The sequence below is a fragment of the Mesoplodon bidens genome (genome assembly GCF_964165515.1).
Source record: "Mesoplodon bidens genome assembly, chromosome: 11".
Lineage (NCBI taxonomy): Eukaryota > Metazoa > Chordata > Mammalia > Artiodactyla > Ziphiidae > Mesoplodon > Mesoplodon bidens.
Window position 1 is genome coordinate 22,325,080 of NC_138167.1, and position 22,504 is coordinate 22,347,583.

Sequence of the window (22,504 nt, forward strand, 5' to 3'; positions counted from 1 at the left end):
ACAGTGCCTGGGACAGTAGTTGTGTAATAAATATGTACGGAGTGAACGAATGAGTGAGTAAATAATTGAGCCAGCTGCGGAGAAAAGAGAACAGGATCATGTGGAATGGAAGGTTCCTTCCTCTAGGGCTGTAGTCAGAGCAGGTTCTCTCATGGTAGGCAGGGAAGAAAAGAGACTGTATATATGTATATTTATTGTATACATACATAAGTTAAGTGGTGAAATTGTAAATGTTTAATAGTTAAGTTATTAAAATTGAAGTCTACAAACTAATCAAACTGCCTGAATGGTGATCAATTTGAGCTTACATTAGTATTTTTAATTCCCCCCCCAGTAATTTGAATATGTTATTGTTTATGCTTTAAAATTAATACATGTCAACTACACTACAAAAAAAGAAACTCTTAAACAATTGCCCACTTCAATCCTGGGTGTAATTTCAGAAGCTATAAAAATTTGGCAGTGAATTACAAGTCAGGGTACGAAATTATAAATGAAATGTAATCATAGCTGTGCTTTAAAAAAAAAAAACGAATTTAGAAGGACACGCAGCAAATATCACAAGTATTGATTAATTTTCTTTTCTTCAAATGTCTCAAGTGTCTGGTAATTGTTTCTTGCATGCCAGACATTGTATGTAAAAGACCCATAGAAGCTCCAATTGATGTCGTCCATCAGAAAGAATTTCCTCTTTTTTCTCTAGTGCAGAGAGGGTCAGGGGCTTATCTTTTTAATGCAGTCAGAATTGAGCTGGAGCAGGGCTGGGTTACAGTTTTTTAAGATTTAGTTCACCTTTGTCTCTTCTCAGGCATTTTGATTGGGAACTTGGTGAGTCCACTTCCACATCTCAAAGTCTGCTTAAGAGTCACTTGTGTTCTTCAGAAGTTTTGAGCTTAACTTGTTAACTTCTAGCCCTTGCAGCAGAATCTGGAAGATGTCTTGAGAGGGAGATTGGTTGTGTGAAATAGGACTTCCTCCCTCTAGTAGGACTTTGTCTCCTAAACACTATGAGATTATAGGAGATTTGCTTTTCAGAAACTTGATTCAGCCTCCCCAGCTTCCCTTAAGTAGCCCCGGAACTAAAACCAGTCATGTTTGGGGCTCTTCAATTCCAATCTGTCATACAAGCCCTGGGTAACAGCTCAAACCTTGCTCATTTCTCTTTTCCCTAGTAGAGTCCCTCTGTGTGGGCCAAGGGCCAGTCTGATACAGAATTGGAAAATGGACTCAGGGAAGAAAATGGCTAGGGATTTTCAGAAGGATACTCCCCATATGCTTGCAGCCTGGAATTCACATTCATCTAGTCCTAATTGATTCTAAAACTCTGGTGGGACTTCCCTGGTGGTGCAGTGGTTAAGAATCCACCTGCCAATGCAGGGGACACGGGTTCGAGCCCTGGTCCGGGAAGATCCCAATGCCGTGGAGCAGCTAAGCCCGTGAGTCACAACTACTGAGCCTGCGTGCCACAACTACTGAAACCCAGGTGCCTAGAGCCCCTGCTCCACAAGAGAAGCCACCACAATGAGAAGCCTGCGCACTGCAACAAAGAGTAGCCCTTACTCACCACAACTAGAGAAAGCCCGCGCACAGCAACGAAGACCCAACACAACCAAAAATAAATAATAAATGAATTTAAAAAAAAAACTCTCTGGCATATTGATTACCTGGCTTTTTTCCAGTTGTAGCCAAAGCAGAGGCATCCTGTTACCTGTTACATCCTATTTGAAAGTGGAAATCATAATGTAAAATTAAAAGAAAGAAATTTGGAGTTCTTTTTCCCTCAAGGATTTTATATTTATACCTCTTATATGAAAAATATTCTGAAGTGACAAGCATTATATGCAATGTTATTACCTTTTTTATCATTACTAGAAGATGATTTTGGAATTGCTTTTTTGTTTTTCTTCATTTTCAGGATATTTTATTAAGGAGACATTTTATAAAGGTTCAGTAACAGAAACAAGTGAGGGTGCAGTTCTCAGGGGTGGTGAGAGTGGGGTGCCATCACACCGCATATCTGAAGGGGCAGGGGAGGGAGGTGCTGCAGAACCGGAGAGAGAGCTGTATGGATGGGCCACCTGACAGGAACTGTGGGGCATGCCCTCCATCAGGGAGAGAGCTGGGAAGGACAACCCTGACCTCACTCTCCATCATTCTCTAGGTCTCTTGCTGGTGCCTCCCATTAGCCAAACCGAACCAGGAGCCAGAATTCAAGGGGTCCCTATGAAGGGTCCATTGGGATTGCTTCTTAATACATCATTTAAACCAACAGCTCTTCCATTTAGCTCGGCTCTTTCTTCACTGATAAGCCCCATTTGGATGGCAGCCATCTGTGAAAACTTATGTATTAATGACTAGAAAAGATTTCCCTCAAAAGGTAAATATAGTGATAACAATTAATCTTTATTTTTCCTGCTTGAAAAACAGAAATTCTAAAGATCTTTTTTATTGATACATGTAACATAGGACTTCAAAAAATTAGCTTTCTTTTTCTTGAGACAGGTCTTTATAAGAGGTAAATTCTCTCTGTGTGTGTTTTTGTGTTTTCTACATTTGGTTAGACATAAAAAGCCTTCACCCAAAGGAGACTGCTGGAAAACTGGAGATAATTCAGTTATTTTTAAAGAACAGGCTATTAACTGAGAAAATTAAATCTAATCAGTGATAACATTTATCAAGAAGCAATAAGCATGAAAAATATTACCTTTCTATCAGTGATAAATAGACCTTTTGTTTCTGTATTTTTTAATCTACATTTGATAAATATCAGTCATATGATTTTGTGAGTGGGAATAATGATGGCAAAACATTTGGACACTTCTTGTGTTTATATTTACCTTTAAAGTTTCGCTTTACTGCTTGATGGTGGTAGTGGCACCCTTGACATGGGAACATAGATTTTGGAGGTGTGCCAGCAAGGGTTTGAATCCTACTCTTATTTATTCTTCTTCTTAATAAGTTGTGATATTAGTAGTAGATGGTGATTTAGTGTTTACTGTGAGCCAGGTACTCTAAGTATGTAGCTATTCCTTCTTTTAATCCTCAGAACAGTTCTGGGGAGTCAGTTCTTATAGAAATGCAAGCCTATCACATTAGTAAGTGATGAAGGTAGGATTTAAACTCAGTTCTGTAAAACACCAAAGCCCATGGTAAATACTGTGCCATACCCCTCCCTGTGTAACCTTGAGGGAATCACAGATATAAAGCCCTCTACCTGTAATTCTGAAATGAAAAAAGCTTTGGAAATTGCTAGTCTTTTCATAACTTATTTGGTGGCGAAGTGAACTCTGAATGGATGAGAAGCTATTTATAGCCTTTGTTAATCCCATTTAGTGTGAATATTCATACATGTTGCTAGAAAAGTAGTAATATATTTGATTGGGGGGTGCTGCCGTAGACCTCCTCTGGAGATGTTACAAAATTTACTGTGTGCGTGCTGCATTAACTTTACAAGTTAAAATACAAAAAAATCTGAAACATTCCCAGGTGACTGTGCCCCTCTATTTAACTTCTGTAATACTTAGTTTTCTTATCTGTAGAGATGTCAAGATGTAACCCAATATGTCAGCATGAATTATATTAAATAATTAATATATACATGTAAGTATTAAAGTACCTGGTATATAGTAAGTATTCAGTTTGGGGGATTGTTACTATTATTATCTTGGAATTTATATTTCGTTGTGCAGAGTTTGGATCCTAAAGCTAGAATATGTAGAAAACTAGAGCTTAGTTTAGCTTGTTGCTGAAGCCCAGCACCGCATTGTATCTGTACAGGACTAGTAGGAAGCCATGCCCTTCACAGGATATAAGTGACTTTCCCGTACCAAAGACTATTTAGAACAGCAGTAAGTATAAATGTACATTATCCTGTAGTTTAGGATTTCCTAACCTTTTTCATGTCACTGCACATACAGAAAAATTCTCTACTGAGATAAATAAAGGAGGGAGGATGCTTGTGGGTGCCCCTGCTGTACCAGGCTCACGTGGCACCTGAGTGCTCAGGGAATCAATACCATGGCATACCTTTGAACACACCTTGGCAAACCAATGTAGAATTGTATATGTCAAATATAAGGGGAAGATAAAAAATGATGAAAATTGTTAGTGGATTTACTTTGGTTATCTCCTCTGATTAAGCATCTATTTCAAGTCAGTTAAAATCCAGAAACACCTAGGTGAAACGTAATTTTTTAAACAGTTAAGTCTCTTAATTCTTGTCTTCTAACAGTTCAGAATGAGATGGAGTGACTGTTTTACTTAATGCTTTATAAAATGTGTTTGTTGACCTCTTAAATTAAGTTTATTTCACTTGTAAGTTAGAATTATGGAGAAACTATGACATTGTCTTGAACATTTAAAGCATTGGCAAGAGTAGATAGGCCGGTGATATATTTAATTTCGGACACTTTCGTTTTAAGGGGCTGACATTTATTCCTTCCTCATATATTACAGTAAAAATTAGGTATGGTGGGGTAATTTTGTCAGTTATTTTTTTTAAATGTACAAATTCAGAGTTTGGCTGTTAGGAGTTATTTGCAACAGGGCTCTGGGGGCGGGGCATAACAGGAAGTTAGTTCATATTATCCCTGCCCCCCTGCCAAGCGAAAGCCTCCCTACCAGCTACAAAGAGGGTGCAGACCAGATTCTCAACCAGATAAGATGTTTCTAGAATGTAAGTTGGAGCATTGTCCTTCGCCATAAATTCAGTAGAGGGAGGTGGGGCAGATGTAGGGGAGCTGTAAGTACAGAGACCCCACGTTGGCTCAGGAATCTGGGGTCTGAGGAAACACCCTGCATCAGTTTGTTTCTCTTAAAGAAAAGGGTACCCAGTTTAAAGGATTAAAGGAGGCTTTCTTCTTCTTGTGGGTCTCTGTGGTGGAGGAGCTCCTTTCCTGGGCTTCAGTGATCCAAATGGGGTTTGCTGAGTCGGTGGCCTTCGCAGTGGCTTGTTTGCCTTTGGTGGGGATCCTCTTTATCCTTTGAGGGACAGATTTCTAGTGCTTTTCTCTTTTCGTGAGCTTTTGGAAGCGGGAGTGGGGATGGGAGGGTGGCATGGCTGGAGACTGTTTGCCTCCTTCTTGGTGCTCACTTGGCTCTGAGGAGCCTTGGAGCTCTGTCTGCTCAAGCTGTGGTCTGTTTCAAGAGGAGCTTTCAGAGTTAAAATACTATTTCTGACAGCCTTACAAGTCTGCCTCACTTTTAATACTTTAAAAACTTTATAATTTGGAAGGGTTTTACCACCTTCAAAAGTTGTAAGACTAGTGGGTCATTCCATACTAGCCTGTGGCTCAGAATATTGTTATGTGTTAATTTGGAAAGAATGTGGCTGCTATTCAGCACTTCTCTGAACCAGGGCATATTACATATTAGCTGTGTTGCTTGATTTTTTTCACAGAGTGTTACATCTTCATTTAAATCATAAATCTGAATTATATTAATCTAAAACCTACCATGTTCCCTAAAATAACATGGTAATGGTTTCTGTAAGAAAAAGTAAGCAGTAATGAAAATTGTTTCCATTATAGGAACAGAAAATAAAGATAACAAGACAAAATTCCAGAATTTATAAAGTCATTATGACTAAAAATCACATGAACTTTATATTTTAAATTTATTGTAATAATTGGTCTTCCCTGTCATTCCCAGAGGCATGTTACAGAGATAAATACAGTCTCCTTTCAACTCTCTTATTTGGAACCTCAGAAATTTGAAATGTTTGATGTGTTAGAGTTTAGGGACTGGAACGTTGCAGGGAGTGAGTTTTCTACATCTTTGGGGAAGCAGTGTTGCTTTGTAAGTGCAATTTGCAGGGCAGATAAAGTGTAAATTATGTGGGTAGAATTAGTGAGTGGTAACGAGGTGCTCATGTGACAGAGTGTGCAGCCCAAAGCTGCTGGTGCAGGTGGACAGCAGTGCTAGATAAGGGAGGTCAGTCAAGGTGTACACACAGAGTGTGGACCAGACTCTGAGTCATAATTTTCAGAATTCAGAACTTGTTTTTTCCTTTCAGAAAACTGAAGAATGGGAGAAAAGGAAGACTGAAGCAGACATGGAAGAGTATGTATGGAAAGATAGCTCCTCAGAAAAAAACATCCTGGAAACCCTTCTCCAAATTAAAGCTGCTGAGAAAAATCTGGAATTAAGTAAAGAAGAGCTCCTCGGTACTGAAGAAGTTGAAGAGTACAGAAAGTCTGTTGTTAGTCTTAAGAATGAGGGGGACAATGAAAATACCCTTTCTCAGTACAAAGAATCAGTGAAGAGACTATTAAATTTGACATGAATTTATATAGAAAAATTACCTTGATTTATTAATTTTATGATATATATGTAATCATTATCTAATTTGATATACAGTTGAAGATGTTAAAAAACCATTGTTTTATTACATCAGAGTTAAAATTATTCCTTTCATCCTAATGTACAAAGGCAGTGATTATTCAGAAGTTTTCTTACTTACGCACTGGGGCAATCAAGACTAATTCGATCTCTGTGATTTCTTGTGGTTCTAAAGTGTTTGGATTTTATTTCTACCATAACAACTTTAGTATTCATATATATACAATGTTGTTGTTTTGTCACCTGCTCCATTTTTTTCCCTACAGATTAGTACTTTTTGGTTGCTTTTGAATAATGATTTTGGTTATTTGGGAAGCTAGGCCCAGAACCCAGTCCCCTGACTGAAGTTTAGTGTTTTGTCTACATAACTGTTATCTGCCTAGTGAGTTTTTGCACATGCTGATTCTCATTAGAAGCAGGTCCTTGGCAGTATTTTCTAACCTAAAAAGTCTGTTCCATTCCTCTATTTTGGGGTCACTTTATGTTGATTCAATTCTGTTTAGCATCCTGCTTTCCATTTTCTTTGGCTCATTTCTCTAAGCCCAAGCTTGCAGAAAAGTGGAAACGGAGATTAGCTGGTATTCATCTCTCTGGATGCCCCACCTAGAACTTCCACAGCTCAGGAAGGAGATGAGGTATAAAGACCTTGAATTTAATTGGAGTAAATGACAAAATAACTGCCCTAAGAAACATTTCATTCAATTTAGCTGTCAATTCAGTACTTTTAAGTATATCTGTAAGTCATTTCTTACCACTTAAAGTTGTCGACAAGTGATTAATTTAAAATTGAAATAAAGGAATTATGGAGGCTTGTATTTGCCTAAAACTTATTTTGCTTGACAGAATTTGAGAACATAAAATGCCGAAAGGAATTTCAGAACAATTGCTCAAAAGATTTATATAAATTGAAGATATGATTTAGTGTTAGCAAGGCTAAGAGTCCGTAGGTTATAAAGGACAACAATAGGGCCTTGAGTTCCATCCATTCCACTGGATGGAAATAGCGAATAAAAAACAAAGTAGATACAACTGAATTTCTAGATCAGGTCTAAAGCATACATAAGTGTATTGAAGTGTTACATTTCTTAGAGAGTCAGAGTTGAGGAAAACTCAGATGTGGAAACAGGATTGAAGAAGGACACATTTGAAAACAGTAGAAGCTGAGGAGAGGTTGTCATTTGGGAACATGTAAAGAGGTGGGTAGATTAGGGTCCTCAGTCCTGTAGTAATAATACAGTGAAGACGGAAGCAGATGGAGTAATGATACGTAATAAAGAATTTGACCTTGCTCAAAGAGCATCTGGCCTCTCCCGTCAGCTTCTGGGAGGTAATCTGTCATACCTCATAGAAGTGTCTTTGGTTAGGGCAGGAGTCAGTCACAGTGGATTTTAGGTGGGGCTCGCTACACCTGATAGTCCTAGGCATGCCAGGAAAACCAACCATGTGTTTAGGGCTGGGGGGCTTTGAGTCTCTTGGTAAATCAGTCCACCCAGCAGCTGAGATCAACTGCCCAGGTAATTGATCAGTCAGTCATACCTATGTAATGGAGCCTCAATAAAAATTTAGAACCCTGAGGCACCGGTAAGTTTCCCGGGTTGGCGATACTCTGGACATACTGTCACACACTGGTACTGGGAGAGTAATGCATCCTGCTTGCACGGGGAGAAGACACCAAAACCTGTGAGTTCGGAACACTCCTGAACTTCATCCTAGGTGCTTCTTCCCTTGGCTGATTTTAATCTATATCCTTTCCCTGTAATAAACCGTAACTGTGAGTATAATAGCTTTCATTGGGTTCTGTGAATTCCTCTAGTGAATTATCGAACCTGAGAGTGGTTTGGGGACTCCCCATCCCCCGAACTTATAGTTGGTGTCACAAGTAAGGGTGGTCTTGTAGAAGACTGTGCCCTTTTAACCTTTGCAGTTTGGCTAACTCCAAGCAAAGACCTGAAGACTCTAAGGCTGTGGCATTGACACCTAATGGCAAAATCTTAGAGCTGTAAGATTAATACAAAACTGCCTCAAAAGGGTAACCGTTGCTGTCATTGTAATGTTAGCAATAATTAACCAGCATTTTTTGTCATTATTTAGACTCTTGTCCTTAAGCTCTAATTGATCTAATGTATACAATGAACATCATATTCATCCTTACAATGAGGATTCTAGGGGACACTTTTTGCTGTACTGATGATATGTAATCACTTCTGACTTCAAACTCTTAAATTTCATAGCTCAGAAGGTGCTTAAACACATAGGCAACTAAGAAATATAACAAGCCTGTTTTCTTAATTGTAGGGAGCTTTAGTTTTTTTCTTTGCATATTTTCTTTCCAAAACTGGTAAATATGTCATAATACTGGACTATTATAGATTTTTTCCCCCAACGGTCTGGCTGTTTCAGTGCTGGAAAAATTTCGATATCATGGTTATTTCCTAAATGGTGGTAACAACCTTAGCCTTAGTTGTTGACTAGGCCCTGTGATCTTTGTTTCTTAAAGTTTTAAATTCTATTCAGAAGTTCTCTTTGGTCCCTTTGGCTTCCAATAAGGACATGGTTTCTAGGCCCAGTCGTTTTTGTCTTGGCTGACTGTTCAGGTCGCCTCTACAGTCTAAGTTTACTCAGTTTATCAGATGGCCAAAGGTAGGGGCTGAAGAAGAGAAGGAGTGTGTTTGTTTTCTTACAAAGGTAAATATGTTTTTCCCAAATTATGGTCATTTCTATAAAACAGTTATCAATTTTAGGGAACAAATAAAATTCTGAGAAATCCCAAGGAAGAAAAAACTTTTTTTTTTGGTAGCCCTAGTTGGAAAACCTTCAAACAGTTTGTATATATTTGAAAGAAAATTAAATAACCTTTTAAAAGAATGTATATACAAATAATTTTTAAAGACAGCTTCCTGAATAACTTAAATATTTTAAGGTAATTTAAATCTTGATACCCCCCTAAATTGCCTGAGTTTTTTCCCTAATGTATTAAGAAAGAAATTGATAACATTTATGATACGTAATATGAAAAGCAAATTAATGTAAATCAATTATATTTTAAAAATTCAGACTTTATTTGTGGTTAATATTCTGAGGGAAGAGTACTATTTTATTAATCTTATAATAGGATTTCTTCTTTATTCATTATGCTTAAATGGCTGTCTTTTAATGTCCTCACATTAAAAAATATTTTCAGAGATAAGATTAAGGGCCTAAAGTTTAAGATCATTAGAGACTTGAATTACAGTTTTCTATACTTATGAGTCGGAGTATAAGATTTAGGGGGTAGATCTGGTGTAAGTGGACAGAGCTTGAAATACCTAGAGCTAATATTTGCACCTGGGAAAACAATTTATACAACTGACGGACATAAACTAAAACTCCCAAGATTTATTCAACAGAAGTCAACAGAAAACTCAAAGATCTTAGTGCCATAATTACTGAGGCATGTCAGTTTTTGAAAAAGAAGATCGATTAAGATTGAGAAAGATTAATCAATTGAACATAAATTATATAAAAATCAGGAAGCTTTTGCTCATGGGTTAGTAACTGTAATCGTTTATAGTGCTTTTTTGCTCAAGCCACTAAAAGATTTCATTAAAATATGTGACAATAATATGACCTTGACAGGAACCAAATATGATGTTATGGTGTTTTCCTCCCTGTATCTTTTTTCCGTACTCATTGAGAAAATGGAGGCTTGTAGTCCAACAGTGATTTTGAGCATGGACTTTTGAACCATGTTGCCTATTAAGTCAGGCTTTGCTACATACTAGCTGTGTGACTTTAGGCAAGATACTTAGCCTCTCTTTCCTCAGTTTCCTCATCTGTAAAATGTGATAAGAACAGTATAATAGTTAACAGTAGTATACTTATCTCACAGAGTTCAAGGAATCAACAAGTTAATACATGTACAGCACTTAAAACTATCTCTTACATGGTGCTGAATAACTGCAGAGATCAGAATTTTGGAACTTCAGCAAATGGTACACTATTCAAAAAATGGAAATAATCAAAAAAGCAACTATGCTTATCAAACATTGGCATTCTTTAGAGATTGGTAAGAATGGGTATCTGTGCTTTTTATTTATTTATTTTTAACCAAACTGCCCTCGTCTTACAGAAAACTAAAAATGATACTCTTAAAAGCTTACAATGCTCACATCTTTTACCATTAAGAGCGCTCCTTCAGAATGGTACATTTTTTAATTTGCTTGGATCCTGACTTTCTCTGTCCTGGTTTATACTGGCCCTGGTGCTTTCGACAGCATCCAGATGCCAGGATGACTACACAACAGCAGAGAAAGATGACAGAGGTGCAGAGGACCACAGGAGCCAACCACGTCTTGGAAGTCACAGGTGCCCCATCAGGTGTTGTGTCTTCATTCTCAGATGTACGGTTTCTGCTGTTGTACCCTTTGGTTTTGTTCAGTAATTGTTTGCTACTGTTGAGTTGGGATGGAATAGGCATATGAGAAAGTTTTGTGTCCATAGGCACAAAGAAAGGAGAAATAGTCTTGTTATCTGGATTGTTGATGAACTCAGTACTGGCTGACACCATATTTACGTTTGTGGTAATGGAGTCCTTCAGAGAAATGAATCTTGCCCGAGAGTCTGTGGTTAATTCCTTGGAATACCTAGTATTATTTGTGGTTGCAAACAAAGCTTGATATGTGGTTGAAGATGGAGCCTCTACTGATGGTAGCATTTGGTTTATCATGGTCGTTTGTTGTTTATCTAAATACATAGCTTTTAGAATCCTTAGTCTCTCCCGTATGTTAGATGAATAACGGGTATTTAGATATGTGGGCAGTGATTGTTCAAAAACCAGCAAATCTGGATCTACACCTGAAATATAAATAAGGCATCATTTAAATTTTATTTTTAATTTAGAAGACAGGACCTTAAAGTACAGTTTGGAGAAGTCTTGGATTTTGCCACTATAAGTTATTGAACTAAGCTAATTTCAAGTTCCACCACTGCCTACTTCTGAAAGGCTTAGAAACATACTAGCCACGTTTGAATTTTTCTTAACTTTCTAAGACACTTTCTGTTGCAAACGAACTTGGCTACATCACATCGTGGAGAAAACTGCCAGGGCTTTTGCGCAACAATAGCAGTATCGGGCAAGAGCTGCAGAAACAGTAACCATTTGATATGTATGACAAGTAAAGTCAAACAAAATGGAGCCTGAGAAGTGTAACTATTCAAAATTATTAGCAGAGCCCTAAATCTCATCCCTTCCCAGTGCCTGAGGGTCCAGTGCCTGAGGGCCTTCAGTGTTCTCTCTCTTCTTGTAAAACTCCTTTCCCTCTGGCTTCAGAAACTCTCAACAGCTTTACCGTTGTCACACTGTTTCCCTTTCAGTCTCTCTTGAGCTGCTCCCACTCTCAACACACCACCACCTACTCCCTCCCTTTCCTTTCTGACTTTGTTTTGTGCCTTCTGTCATTTTGTTTCCATCCTCACTATCCTGCTTCTGGGGGTGATCAGTACTTTCCCTGTTTCCTGATCACTGTATCTCATTGCTTTGGCTTCTCTCTTGTTCTTGATACTGATGGCCACCTCTCCTTGCATTCTTCTCCCGTGACTCCCTGGACCCCACATTCCTTTGGCACTTGATCTCAGACTGCCTGCCTCTCGTTTTTCCCTTCCTTTGTGCTGGTTCTCTCCTTGGTCCTCACTGATTGCCCGATAATCTTTAGTCTTTAGTCCTTGGTTTTCTGCTGTATTTCTCGTCATCCCGTACCAACCACCCTCCCACCTCCGGCCACCAAGAGATTATCCTCATCAGCTGTCAGCACTACATCGATGGCCCTGAAATCCACATCCCCAATTTTTTCCTCTTTCTTGAGCTCTGATCTCAGTTCTGTGCTCTACTGGAGGGTTCCACCTAAACATCTCCCATCACCGCTGGCATTCTCAAAACCATCATCTGGTCTGCCTGTTTGTCTTTTTCAGCGGCATCATCATTCTTCTGTCACCCATGCTGGACTCTGCACTGCAACGGGATTTTTGAATCCTCAGTCCTCTTCTTCTTTATCCAAAAAGTAACCCAAGTGCTATCCAAGCCCTTGCCTATATGCTAGCAACCATCCCTCCTCTTCGTTGCAACTACAGTCACCTTGTCCAGATATAACATTACCCTGACTGCATTTTCTAATCTGCATCCTACATATAATTTTCCTGGACTAAGATAACCAGACATCACTTTAATGATAGTGCTTTCTCATGAAATAGCTTCGTTGGTTCCATATTTCTGACAAAGTCAAACCAAAACTCTCCTCTGTCCTTTTGTCACCTGGCGTACCCTATCCTACCCATATTTCCATTGCAGCCCCAAATGTGCCCCTATTGGAGCCACACCAGTGTTTGTGCTTTCCTGTGGGGTGATACGGAGCTCCTTATCTTGCCTCTACCTGGCCTCTTCCATGAAGCCGCCTCTGAATAATTGAGCTTTCTTTAGTCTCCCCTTCTTTTGAGGCTTTGTACTTAAGGCAGTATCACACATTTTTGTATTTAATTGTATGTCTACACTAATTGTAAGACTTGTTGCATCAACTCGATTAGAAGGAGCTCGAGGGCAGAGAGATGGCTGTAATCTCCTGCAACGTGGAGCACAGCATGGAGCGTTACGTGTTCAATAAGTACAGACTGATCAAGAAATTTACCTCCTTTGTATCGTGTTGGCAAAAATCTATTCTTTGACGTTTACTGATGTGTACCCTGAGATTATATACCCGGTAAAGGACACTTAAATATGTATTTTTGTAAAGAAAAATGCAGTCGTTATCTTGGGACCAATGCTATGCTAAGGTGTGGCAGTAAGTGCATTTCCCCATCCCTGACATCCTTCTTTGTAGAATCCTTGTATACAGCATCAGCGAACCTCAAAACTGACTTTTAGCATTTTCTTTATTTCCTAGTGGGATCCTTAACCACTACAGTAGAAATACCTATTTTGGTTCTTGCTGAAGGCTCTTGGAATAAATGAAACACAATGCTCTTGTTCAGTCACATATGATTTGTTATCTGGGATGAACTCATCCTTGCTGAATGTGCCAAATTAATGGGAATTTCCTTTTAGTTTTCTGCCCTGGAAGCCCCAAACTTTTCCAGACAGAGTTCACTGGGAAATAATGATTTAGATTCCTACATGGCTACTGCCAACCAATTTCTAAGTTATATGCCTCTACTAAAATATTACTGACATTCTTCAAAATACCTACAAAGGACATAAATCATTACCGTCTGTTATGTTGTATAAAATGGCGCTGGTTCCGGGCTCCAATATGCAGCTTTCCAGGGTTGGGCAGTGAATATGGAGGCAGTTGACATCGCCATGAACAGGATCGTGGAAGAAGACAGCCAAGTTACAGGAAACTGAAAAGGAAGCAGGCAAAGTGCATCTGCAGATGGTCTTGATTTCTGCAGCTTGATGAGCTCTGAGTAGCTTACATTTCTTTCAAGAACACTGGATTAACAGTACGTTGCAGGGCTATGTTCAGGCATCTTACGGAACATTATGAACTATCGCAAATGCTTCTGTGAATATGGGAAAATGCCTCTTCAAAAGAAAACAGCTACCAATATTCTCAGTAATCTTTCACACATCCCATGCTACCCAGATTACCTGGAATCATTTCCCAGTCCCAGTATTTTATGTTCAGGAAAATCCAATTGGCTACAGAAACCTCGGGATTTATATAGATCAGATTTCTAGATGCAATACCCTCTCAGAATACTAAGGCACTGAAGTTCAACAGACAGAGAAAGAGGAAAAAACTAGACAAAGCCTGTAACAGAAGGGGGAGTGATAGGAAGGGCAAAAACAGTAATGACCCGTGTTGTTGGGAGTGGCCCAGGTGGCATAAAGGCAGCAGGCTGGGTGAACATTACCTTGACCCCGACTGCAGGTGTGTGCTAGCCCCAGGCTGCAAAGCCATGTCCAGTGAAAAGCTGATCCGTGTCACTCAGAGAGGAAGGGAGTAGACAGACAAGGTGGTTAGCATTTGGGATTCGAGCGGGGAGGGGCTCATCACTTGTCTCGTCGGCTCCCCTTTTCTAAGTAGATTTGCTCCATAAAAGATACCGTGTTATTTCTGGAAGGTCAGATTTGTTGAACGCAAATCTTCAGTCTGTAAGTGCAGCACAGATTTTCCTCCTGCTGTAGTGTAGTAGGAACCGTGTGATGGGAAATATTCATTGGCCCAAAGGTATCAGCTTCTTTAATAAAATGAGATTACGGAGGGAGAGTGTAGGATTACCAGACCTCCGAGTGTACCTACAGCTGCTGTGGAATCGCTGGCAGAACCTGCTCTGCTTCTGTGTAAGGTTAACTGCGGGGGTTACGTCTCCCCTATTACTTCTGGGACACCCCGTGTTTCTACACTCTTTATTTTTCCAGAAGGAGAAAGAATAGGACAAAAGTCAATTAATAATACATTGCTAATACATTATAGATGACAAATACATTCCCTGAGGACTGTGCTGTAAAGTTTAAGGAAAAGGAAGAAAGAATATTCAAATTTAGACATCTACATTTCTGATAAGAAAGTAGTGGATGCTGTAGGGAGCAATTTTTCAAGATCTTTTACATTCTTCGTGCATATTTCAGAGTCCCAGCTCTGAGTAGGTTAGCTATTGCAGGATTGTGCATTTTAAAGTTCTGGCTTCTAGGTAAAAACTGGGATGTGTGTTCATGCCTTTTCTTCTTCTGGAGAAAGAAAGCCACAACCTGGAAGCCACAGAGGCTCTAAAATCCTGGAGTTCTACTGGATGCTTTTAGTATCCCCAGAAGTCCAGAGGCCACAGCTTCCCTGGTGTGGAGAGTCAGGTAAATACATGCCACGGGAAAATGCTGAAAAGGTATCACCCCTCCCTCATCTTCTCTCAGGGAAGGCTTCTGGGGTTACAAGCATCTGAAAGCAGAATATCTAGATTTGCTACCTTTTCCAAAATTTCCCTTTAATAAATTAATTGCTCTCTCTGTGCCTGATTAACTTTTGAGGGCTGAGCCTGTGACAACTTCTCACACTGTGGTCTCTTGACAGTCGGTTTAGACTCTCCAAGGAGCTCCAATTTGCATCCCAGAAATCTTACATGGATAATTGGATAGGAGGCATTGGCAATTAATGTCGGTAAGAAATCATGGGAAGAAAGTGTGGAACAACAAGAGAATTATTTTAAAGTGCTGTGTTGCTTTTGTTGTTTCTTTCCAAGTAGCTTTCACATCTTGGAAAAATGAAAAATAAATGAAGTCTTTAATCAAATGCAACTTGAAATTCTGCAACAATGAAATGTTTTCCTAGTTATAGGCCTTGATTATATTATATGAATTATATTTAACCCTGAATCCAGATTTCAGACCAAAAAAAAAAAAATTCTGTTAGGATATTTTTTTTTTTTTTTTTTTTTTTTTGCTGTACGCGGGCCTCTCACTGCTGTGGCCTCCCCCGTTGCGGAGCACAGGCTCCGGACACACAGGCTCCGCGGCCATGGCTCGCGGGCCCAGCCGCTCCGCGGCATGTGGGATCTTCCGGGATAGGGGCACGAACCCGTGTCCCCTGCATCGGCAGGCGGACTCTCAACCACTGCGCCACCAGGGAAGCCCCTGTTAGGATATTTTGAAAACTAACTTTCTCTCTTTCTCTCTCTCTCTCTCTCTCTCCCTCCTTTCCTTTCCTTTCCTCTTTTTCTAGTTGACATATATTTCCCTATTTCTTTCAAAACATGAATCACAATCTAAATTCCTGTTCAATACATCCCCACACTTGGGTCAACCAAGCAAGCACATTTCAAAAGTGTGATACGATACCAATATCACCAAAAGAACCTTGAAAAGGAAATATTTTTGAAATCATATATGCTATATTCTGGGCTATAGAAATATTGTTAGCCAGCCCTCAAGGCAATATTTTCATTTAGCACTTTAGTGAAGAGAAGAGGTTCTCTGATACCTGTAGGTTCATAGCCTCCCAGGTCATTACTAGATTTGTAAATGGAGCCTGCACTGGCCCCAGCTGCAAAATCAGTCTCAGTGTCTCTCCCTCTCTGCCCACTGCCTCGTCCCAGGGCATCTTCTCTAGTCCTCGTCAACTGTTCACTGCACCCTCTGCCTAAGGGTCCTTTCTTAGGTCCTCATTTTGGAAGTTTCCCCTGATTTTTGCTCAGGTCTATCATCGACACTTACCATCCTTCCTAAGACAGCAGCTCCGACTGCACTTCTGACCAGTGCTTTCGGAATAATACTTCAAGAACTGGGCCCCCAGCTTCTGAGACTCCTCCAGGTCAATTAGGAGACCTGGGAAGCGTCGGATCCAGCAGTCTCTGTAAAACACAGTGGGTGAGCAGAGAGAGTCTGAGGTCCACCCCATGCTTAAGAGCAAAATCACGTCTGCTGCCACGACCACCACATGCATTTCCCTGGGATGAAGACTCGGCAATAAGTCTGATGACCAGACAGACGCTGAAGCTGACCATCAGGGTTTAGAATGGCTTCTGGAACTTCAGGGCTGTTGCTAAGGGAGAAGGCTCCCTTGGAACTCTGTGAAGGGTCACTTTCTAGAAAAATGAAGCGGCTCTTTGACTGCACGTTGATTTTTCTTTTGTTTCTTCCCGGTTGCACCCCAGGTGAACATTTGACTTGCTGCTGTTGATGCTGAGCGCTTTCCAGGCCATTTCAATACTCTGTCCTTTAGCCTTTGGAAGACGTAGATTCTTTCCTCTGCTTTTATTCCTTCTGTGAAAGTGAAGTCACAGACACCTTTTACTAAGTAAATATAAAGGCAAGTTGAAATCCTAGCCAAGAGTCTTTCTGAGGAAAACAATAGTTTAGTCACTTGATGTCAGATAAAGGAAGGATCCATTTCACCAGAAACAAGACATCATTTTGTCAGGACACTTCTATAAAGTTTTTTAAGAAACTTGTGACTGCAGGTTTTTTTTTTCAATTATCTTTTTTTCTTTGATTTGAAGTTCTAATATTCAGGTTCACTAGAAAACTAGTTTGAGCATGGGTTTAAATTCTTTGTTTTTACCAAAAAAAATTGAAAGTAAATGAAAACTGAAAATGAAATAAAAAATTTTAAATTTGCAGTGATTTTGAAAACACTGAATATGACTCCTGGTCACTTCTTGGTGCCAGGCATTTTTTGCAAAGGCCAGCCACAAGGTTTTTAAAAAGAAGATTAAAGATCCAGCCAAAAGAATATCCTTATAATGTAGATGGAGCACAACACTCATTAAAGTGTATTTTGTTCAATCAAGACTAAAAAGCATAATTGAAAATTGTGATGAATTTCAAACTGGGGGTTGCCTAATCTGTTTTCTGATATTTATGTTTTCAAGTTACAAAGAAGTCTTTGGGAAGCACAAACATAAAGGCATCTCTGAAGCAGATGTAGTTACAAGAAATGTGCATTAGGGAAATAGTTTTAAATTTCTATGTATTAATAAAGTTACTTCCACTGCAACGCCAAAATATTTGAAAAAAAAAATTAAAGACAGTGAAAATGTCTTCCTTTGTGAAGACTGTGTGTTCCATATCCCATACATTCCAAGATGAAATTAGTTCAAAGCATGGAACTGTTGCTTTTTTGTATCCATTTTTATACAAAGCATTAGTGGTAATTAGTTTGGGGCATAAAGTACCATACTGCTTTAAAAAAAAAAAAAAAGATGAAACTTTTTCTGTCTTGTGATCTGTTTCTCTTATACTTTTTTGCACACTCACTTGACACAAAAATGTTAACATTCTTTGAACTTTCATCTCTTCACCTGTCTACTAATAATTTTAATAATCATATCTTTTGATTTTTAGAAGCATAGTATTAACGATTGATAATAAAGAGGATGACAGTCAAAAGACAGAATAACTTAAACAAAATTTCACTTTCTTCTGAGCAAAAATTATATCATGGACTAACACCTAACCTTCCATAAGCCACATAAAATGCACTAAAAATAAAAAACATTTTATTCTAAAGAACTTCTCTTAGAAAGCAAGTTTCAGTTGCTTACCTGCAAGCAATCTGACTGTTTCATCTGTTCAGAGGAAAGAGGGAAGAGAGGTTTCCTAAAGGCAAAACAGGAGACAGATGAGGAACAAAAGAGTACTCCCTGTTTTACCATGAGTTTCCATAGCTATTTTGATTAGTTCATGCCCTGGGGACATAAACCGGAAAGTCAACTTTCTAACCTTCTAACCTCCACATCTTTCAGTCGCGTTAAATGTGGTTTCTTTCCTGTGATATATAATTCCTTGAAGTTCTCATGTTCCCTGCAGGGATAATGGAACAATCCACAGTTGTTTAATCCTTTTGCTGTCAGATGATGTTCAAGGGGAGACCAAAGTTGCATTTTAAAGAATCTACAAGTTCCAATGTAAAAGCAGGCTCTAAAATTTTTAAAATAAATTTTGGGGTGATTGATAAACATTGAGTCTGGAAGCAGGTAACTTCTTGGAGCTGGGTATTTTGAAAAGGAGAGATTAAAAACTGAACAGCAGGGACAGGACTTCAACTAACTGAGATGTGGAGCAGAAACATCCCCACATGAGCCTGATTCAGTAGCTCTGGTGTGGGAACCAGAATTCTTATTTTTATAAAAAGTGTCTCAGGTGATTTCCTAAGATGTTTGGAAAACACTGAAATAGGTGACTGAAATAAGTGAAAGTTTTGCCTACATGAAATGCTCAGCCTGAATGAAATAGAATCATTTTAAGAACTGTGCTACTTTAAACTCATTTAAATTGCCCCCTTGCTTTAATGAAAGCGAGATATTTCACTTTTGCTTATTAAAAAAACAAAAAAGAAACAAAGTTGATTTAGAAGTATTGGAGGGACTAAAAAATAGAGATAAACAATTTTTAAGTGGTAGTGAAGTAATAGCATAAGTTTCCTAAATTCAAAAGATTAAAAAACAAAAAGTCAATATGTCATCCTTATTTTAAAGATGCTAATTGTAGTATTTACTTAACATTTTCATTTCATCAGTTCATAAAATTGGTGGACATCATTTTGTAAAATGGGGCCTGAGAAATTGGAATATATCACTAATTATTAAATTGACATGCATTCACTTAAAAAACCCAAACCATACCGAACAGTACAATAAGAAATAATAACCATTCAAGATGATACTTATATACAATTTTACAAAAATGTAAATTTCCAAAAAATTTTACAAAATTCTAAACTTGTAATAGCTCTATGGTATTCCATTCTATCCATGTACCAAAATTTACTCTGAGCCTTAGCTGTAAAAGAGTATTAAAATAGATTATAATCTACGGAGAGCACTTACAACATGTAATAAACTTTCAATAAATGTTAGCTACTCCTAACATTATACATTGTTTCTCTTTTCTTTTTTTTTCTTTCTTTTTTTTTTTTTTTTGCGGTACACGGGCCTCTCACTGTTGTGGCCTCTCCCGTTGCGGAGCACAAGCTCCGGACGCGCAGGCTCAGCGGCCATGGCTCACGGGCCCAGCCGCTCCGCGGCATGCGGGATCCTCCCGGACCGGGGCACGAACCCGTGTCCCCTGCATCGGCAGGCGGACTCTCAACCACTGCGCCACCAGGGAGGAGGCCCTGTTTTTCGATTTTCTTATTATTCAAAGCAACACTGTGACAAACATCTTGTACTTTGATTTTTTTCCATTCTAGGTCAAAAGGTATACCTTCCATAAAAATTCTTGAAGAAATAGCCTAACTGTGTTTGACCATTACTTTAGGCTTTTGTAAAACAGATCATGATGTGTTTGAAGTGAATCATGGTGCCACAAAGGCCACTCTTTATTATTCATTAATCAGTGGATAACTATAAAAGTATACCTCCAGCTACAGACAAGCAACATTTTCATGAAGCTTAAAAATAATTTTAGGTCTTTTGTAAATAAAGTTTGTCTTGCTTTGACTTTGCATTTCTAGCTTAACAGAAAACTTACTTTGTGAGTTATTAAAATGACTTGATCTTTAAGAGGCTTTCAATTCTAAATGACCTTGTGTCAGGGGCCAAAAAGCTTACAGGATCAGTGCCCAGTACTGTCAAGCTGACACCCCGGATTACCTGCCCAAGATCGGCTCCGATAATATTACTGTCTGTGAATTGCCTTTGTAATGCACGTGTTTTTTTTTTTTTTTTGGTCTGTTTTTAAAAAGCAAGAAAATACCAGTCTGAGGCGTATCTATGATGGCTGGGAAACAAAAGCATCCACTGGTGAAAGATTCTAAAGGGACCGAGGAGAGACTTAAGAGCCTGTTCTTCGCTGCCCCACTGAATCTGGCACTGTTGCTGATGGAGGGACAAATAAATCCCAGGTCCAAGACTCTGGCACAGGGGGCAACTTCCAGCAAAATTTCCCCAGCTAAATGCCTAATACTGGACGTGGAACATTAGAAGATGCTAAATGCATGACCACCTACCCCCAAAGAACCTTAGATGTCTCCACTACATGCTCACTGAGAACAGAAGTGTGAAAGGGCCAGGTGAGAACTGAATTTTATCAGTAAGGATTTAAAGGCCAGGTGAAACAAGGTGAAAGCTAGACGTCTTTCCCAGGATCCAAGAAAATATCTTGAAAGAGGCAAGTCATAGGTCCATCTTTGTTTCCTTCACTTTTCCCAGGGAGGCCAGACTCTACTAGAATTTTTTTCTATGTCTTCAAAATTTTAGTTTCTTGTTCATGGTGTATTATAAAGAAAATAAGGGATGACAACACCTCACTGTGAAGCTGGTCATTACACAGGAAGAAGTGCAAATGGAACCGAACAATGTGTTGAAAGAATTTCATGTTTTACGACATGACTTTCTTCTCTGTTTTTTAACCCTTCCCCTTCCGAACATAAAATGTTCATTAGCTTTGTAGGAGGTATCTTTTGTCTGAAATACCGGGCAATGTACTTATGAAGCAGTTACTATTTAACAACTTGTCATTCATGAAGAAAGCTAAAACTTGTTAAAAAAAAAAAAAAGTCCAAATACATATTCTCTCCCCAAGTAGAGGACTACTATTTGATTCTCAGTCTCTGGTCTGAGAAAGTTTCCAAGCGGTTTTTGGTTAAGATAAGAGTGAACACACACACACACACACACACACACACACCCCTCCCTCCCAATACTGTCCCTTCTTGTACTCAAAGGTAACCTAACAATTGCCGCCTACTCCCCCTTTTGAGGATTAATTCATAGCTCATGAGCGGCACAAGATCCTTATTACTTGGGGTGAGCTTTCTATTTGCACTGTTCGGTGTAAGAAGATGGGGAAGAAGTGTCCTTCCTTATGAAGTCCTCAGATTGCAGGCGCAGGGGTAAGGGAGGGCTAAGAGGGTGGCGAGAAAAGCCACCTCTGCAGGCAAATATGAGCAAAAGCGGCCAGACCTTTTGCCCAGAGGTAACATTCCGTGATGGCTAGTCCAACCAAACTGAAATTGGGAATGCGATGGCTGTTAGAAAATATTTAAAAGAAGGCACGTGGTCTAACTTTATCTAGTTGAGTTGTACTTATTTCTTTTAATAGCATGAAGAGAACAGGCCCCAGCAGCAAATACAAGCTCCTCCGCTTCCCAGCCCTTTCTAGCGGGGGCACCCCGTGCGCCGAGACCTGCAGAACCTGCTACCATCTGGCTGGCCCTTCTTCCTGCAAGATGGCTCCTACGCGATGACCATTCCGAAGAGTCAGCTCGAGGTGCCACCTACACGCTCAGAGACGGCCCGTGTGCCTCGGCCCCCCCAGGACACGATGCTGGACTCGACAGGACTGGCGATCCCAGATGTGATGTCTTTTTGACTCCCGGACCCCGACTTATTTCATCCCTTTCCTCCCACGCCCGTTTCTTTTCCTTTTCCCTTCCCGCTGGTAAGGCGCCTTGGAAGAAAAGGCAACCCGGCTTCATCCCGCCTCCCGCGCGCCCGGAGCATCGCCGCAGATCCGGCGGGCGGCAGGGTCGCGGCGCCCGGCGCGCGGGGGCGGCCGCGGGGACGCGCCTTCCCGAGGCCCGCCGCCGAGGCCCGCCACCTCCTACCCTCCGCGAAAGCCGGAGCCGGGCGGCGGGGGTCCTGCGGGCGGAAGTGAGAAGCCAGGCGTGGGAAGAGGCTGCCTGCTGGGGGCTGGGATCCCCTCCCGGCCGACGGCCCGGGACGATCCGAGCGGGGAGCGGTCGCCGCCCGGGCCTTTTCT

General features: G+C 40.0%; 2 protein-coding genes across 7 annotated transcripts in view; one reads left to right on the forward strand and one right to left on the reverse strand.

Moving 5' to 3' along the window:
- Nucleotides 1-6,824, forward strand: part of MRPS35 (mitochondrial ribosomal protein S35) — a 46,426-nt gene extending 39,602 nt beyond the window's left edge. For both annotated transcript variants that reach the window (XM_081249216.1, XM_081249215.1), the window contains one exon: nt 6,014-6,824. In XM_081249216.1, the coding sequence (XP_081105342.1) occupies nt 6,014-6,283 (270 nt within the window). In that variant the 3' untranslated portion in view covers nt 6,284-6,824. The remainder of the gene's footprint in view (nt 1-6,013) is intronic.
- Nucleotides 6,825-9,669: 2,845 nt separating this feature from the next.
- On the reverse strand, nt 9,670-22,228 carry MANSC4 (MANSC domain containing 4). 5 transcript variants are annotated; one of them, XM_081249211.1, is made up of 6 exons: nt 20,751-21,853; nt 18,524-18,604; nt 18,346-18,400; nt 16,517-17,065; nt 13,573-13,707; nt 9,670-11,172 (listed from the first exon to the last, which is right to left on the reverse strand). In XM_081249211.1, exons 4-6 carry the CDS (start codon nt 16,743-16,745, stop codon nt 10,499-10,501), a joined length of 1,038 nt encoding a protein of 345 aa, XP_081105337.1. In that variant the 5' UTR covers nt 16,746-17,065; nt 18,346-18,400; nt 18,524-18,604; nt 20,751-21,853; the 3' UTR covers nt 9,670-10,498. The 5 variants fall into 5 exon arrangements, with proteins under 5 accessions (XP_081105337.1, XP_081105338.1, XP_081105340.1 ...); XM_081249212.1 differs by lacking the exon at nt 18,524-18,604 and having other exon boundaries at nt 21,809-22,228; XM_081249214.1 differs by lacking the exons at nt 18,524-18,604; nt 20,751-21,853 and adding an exon at nt 22,024-22,104.
- Nucleotides 22,229-22,504: the final 276 nt, after the last annotated feature.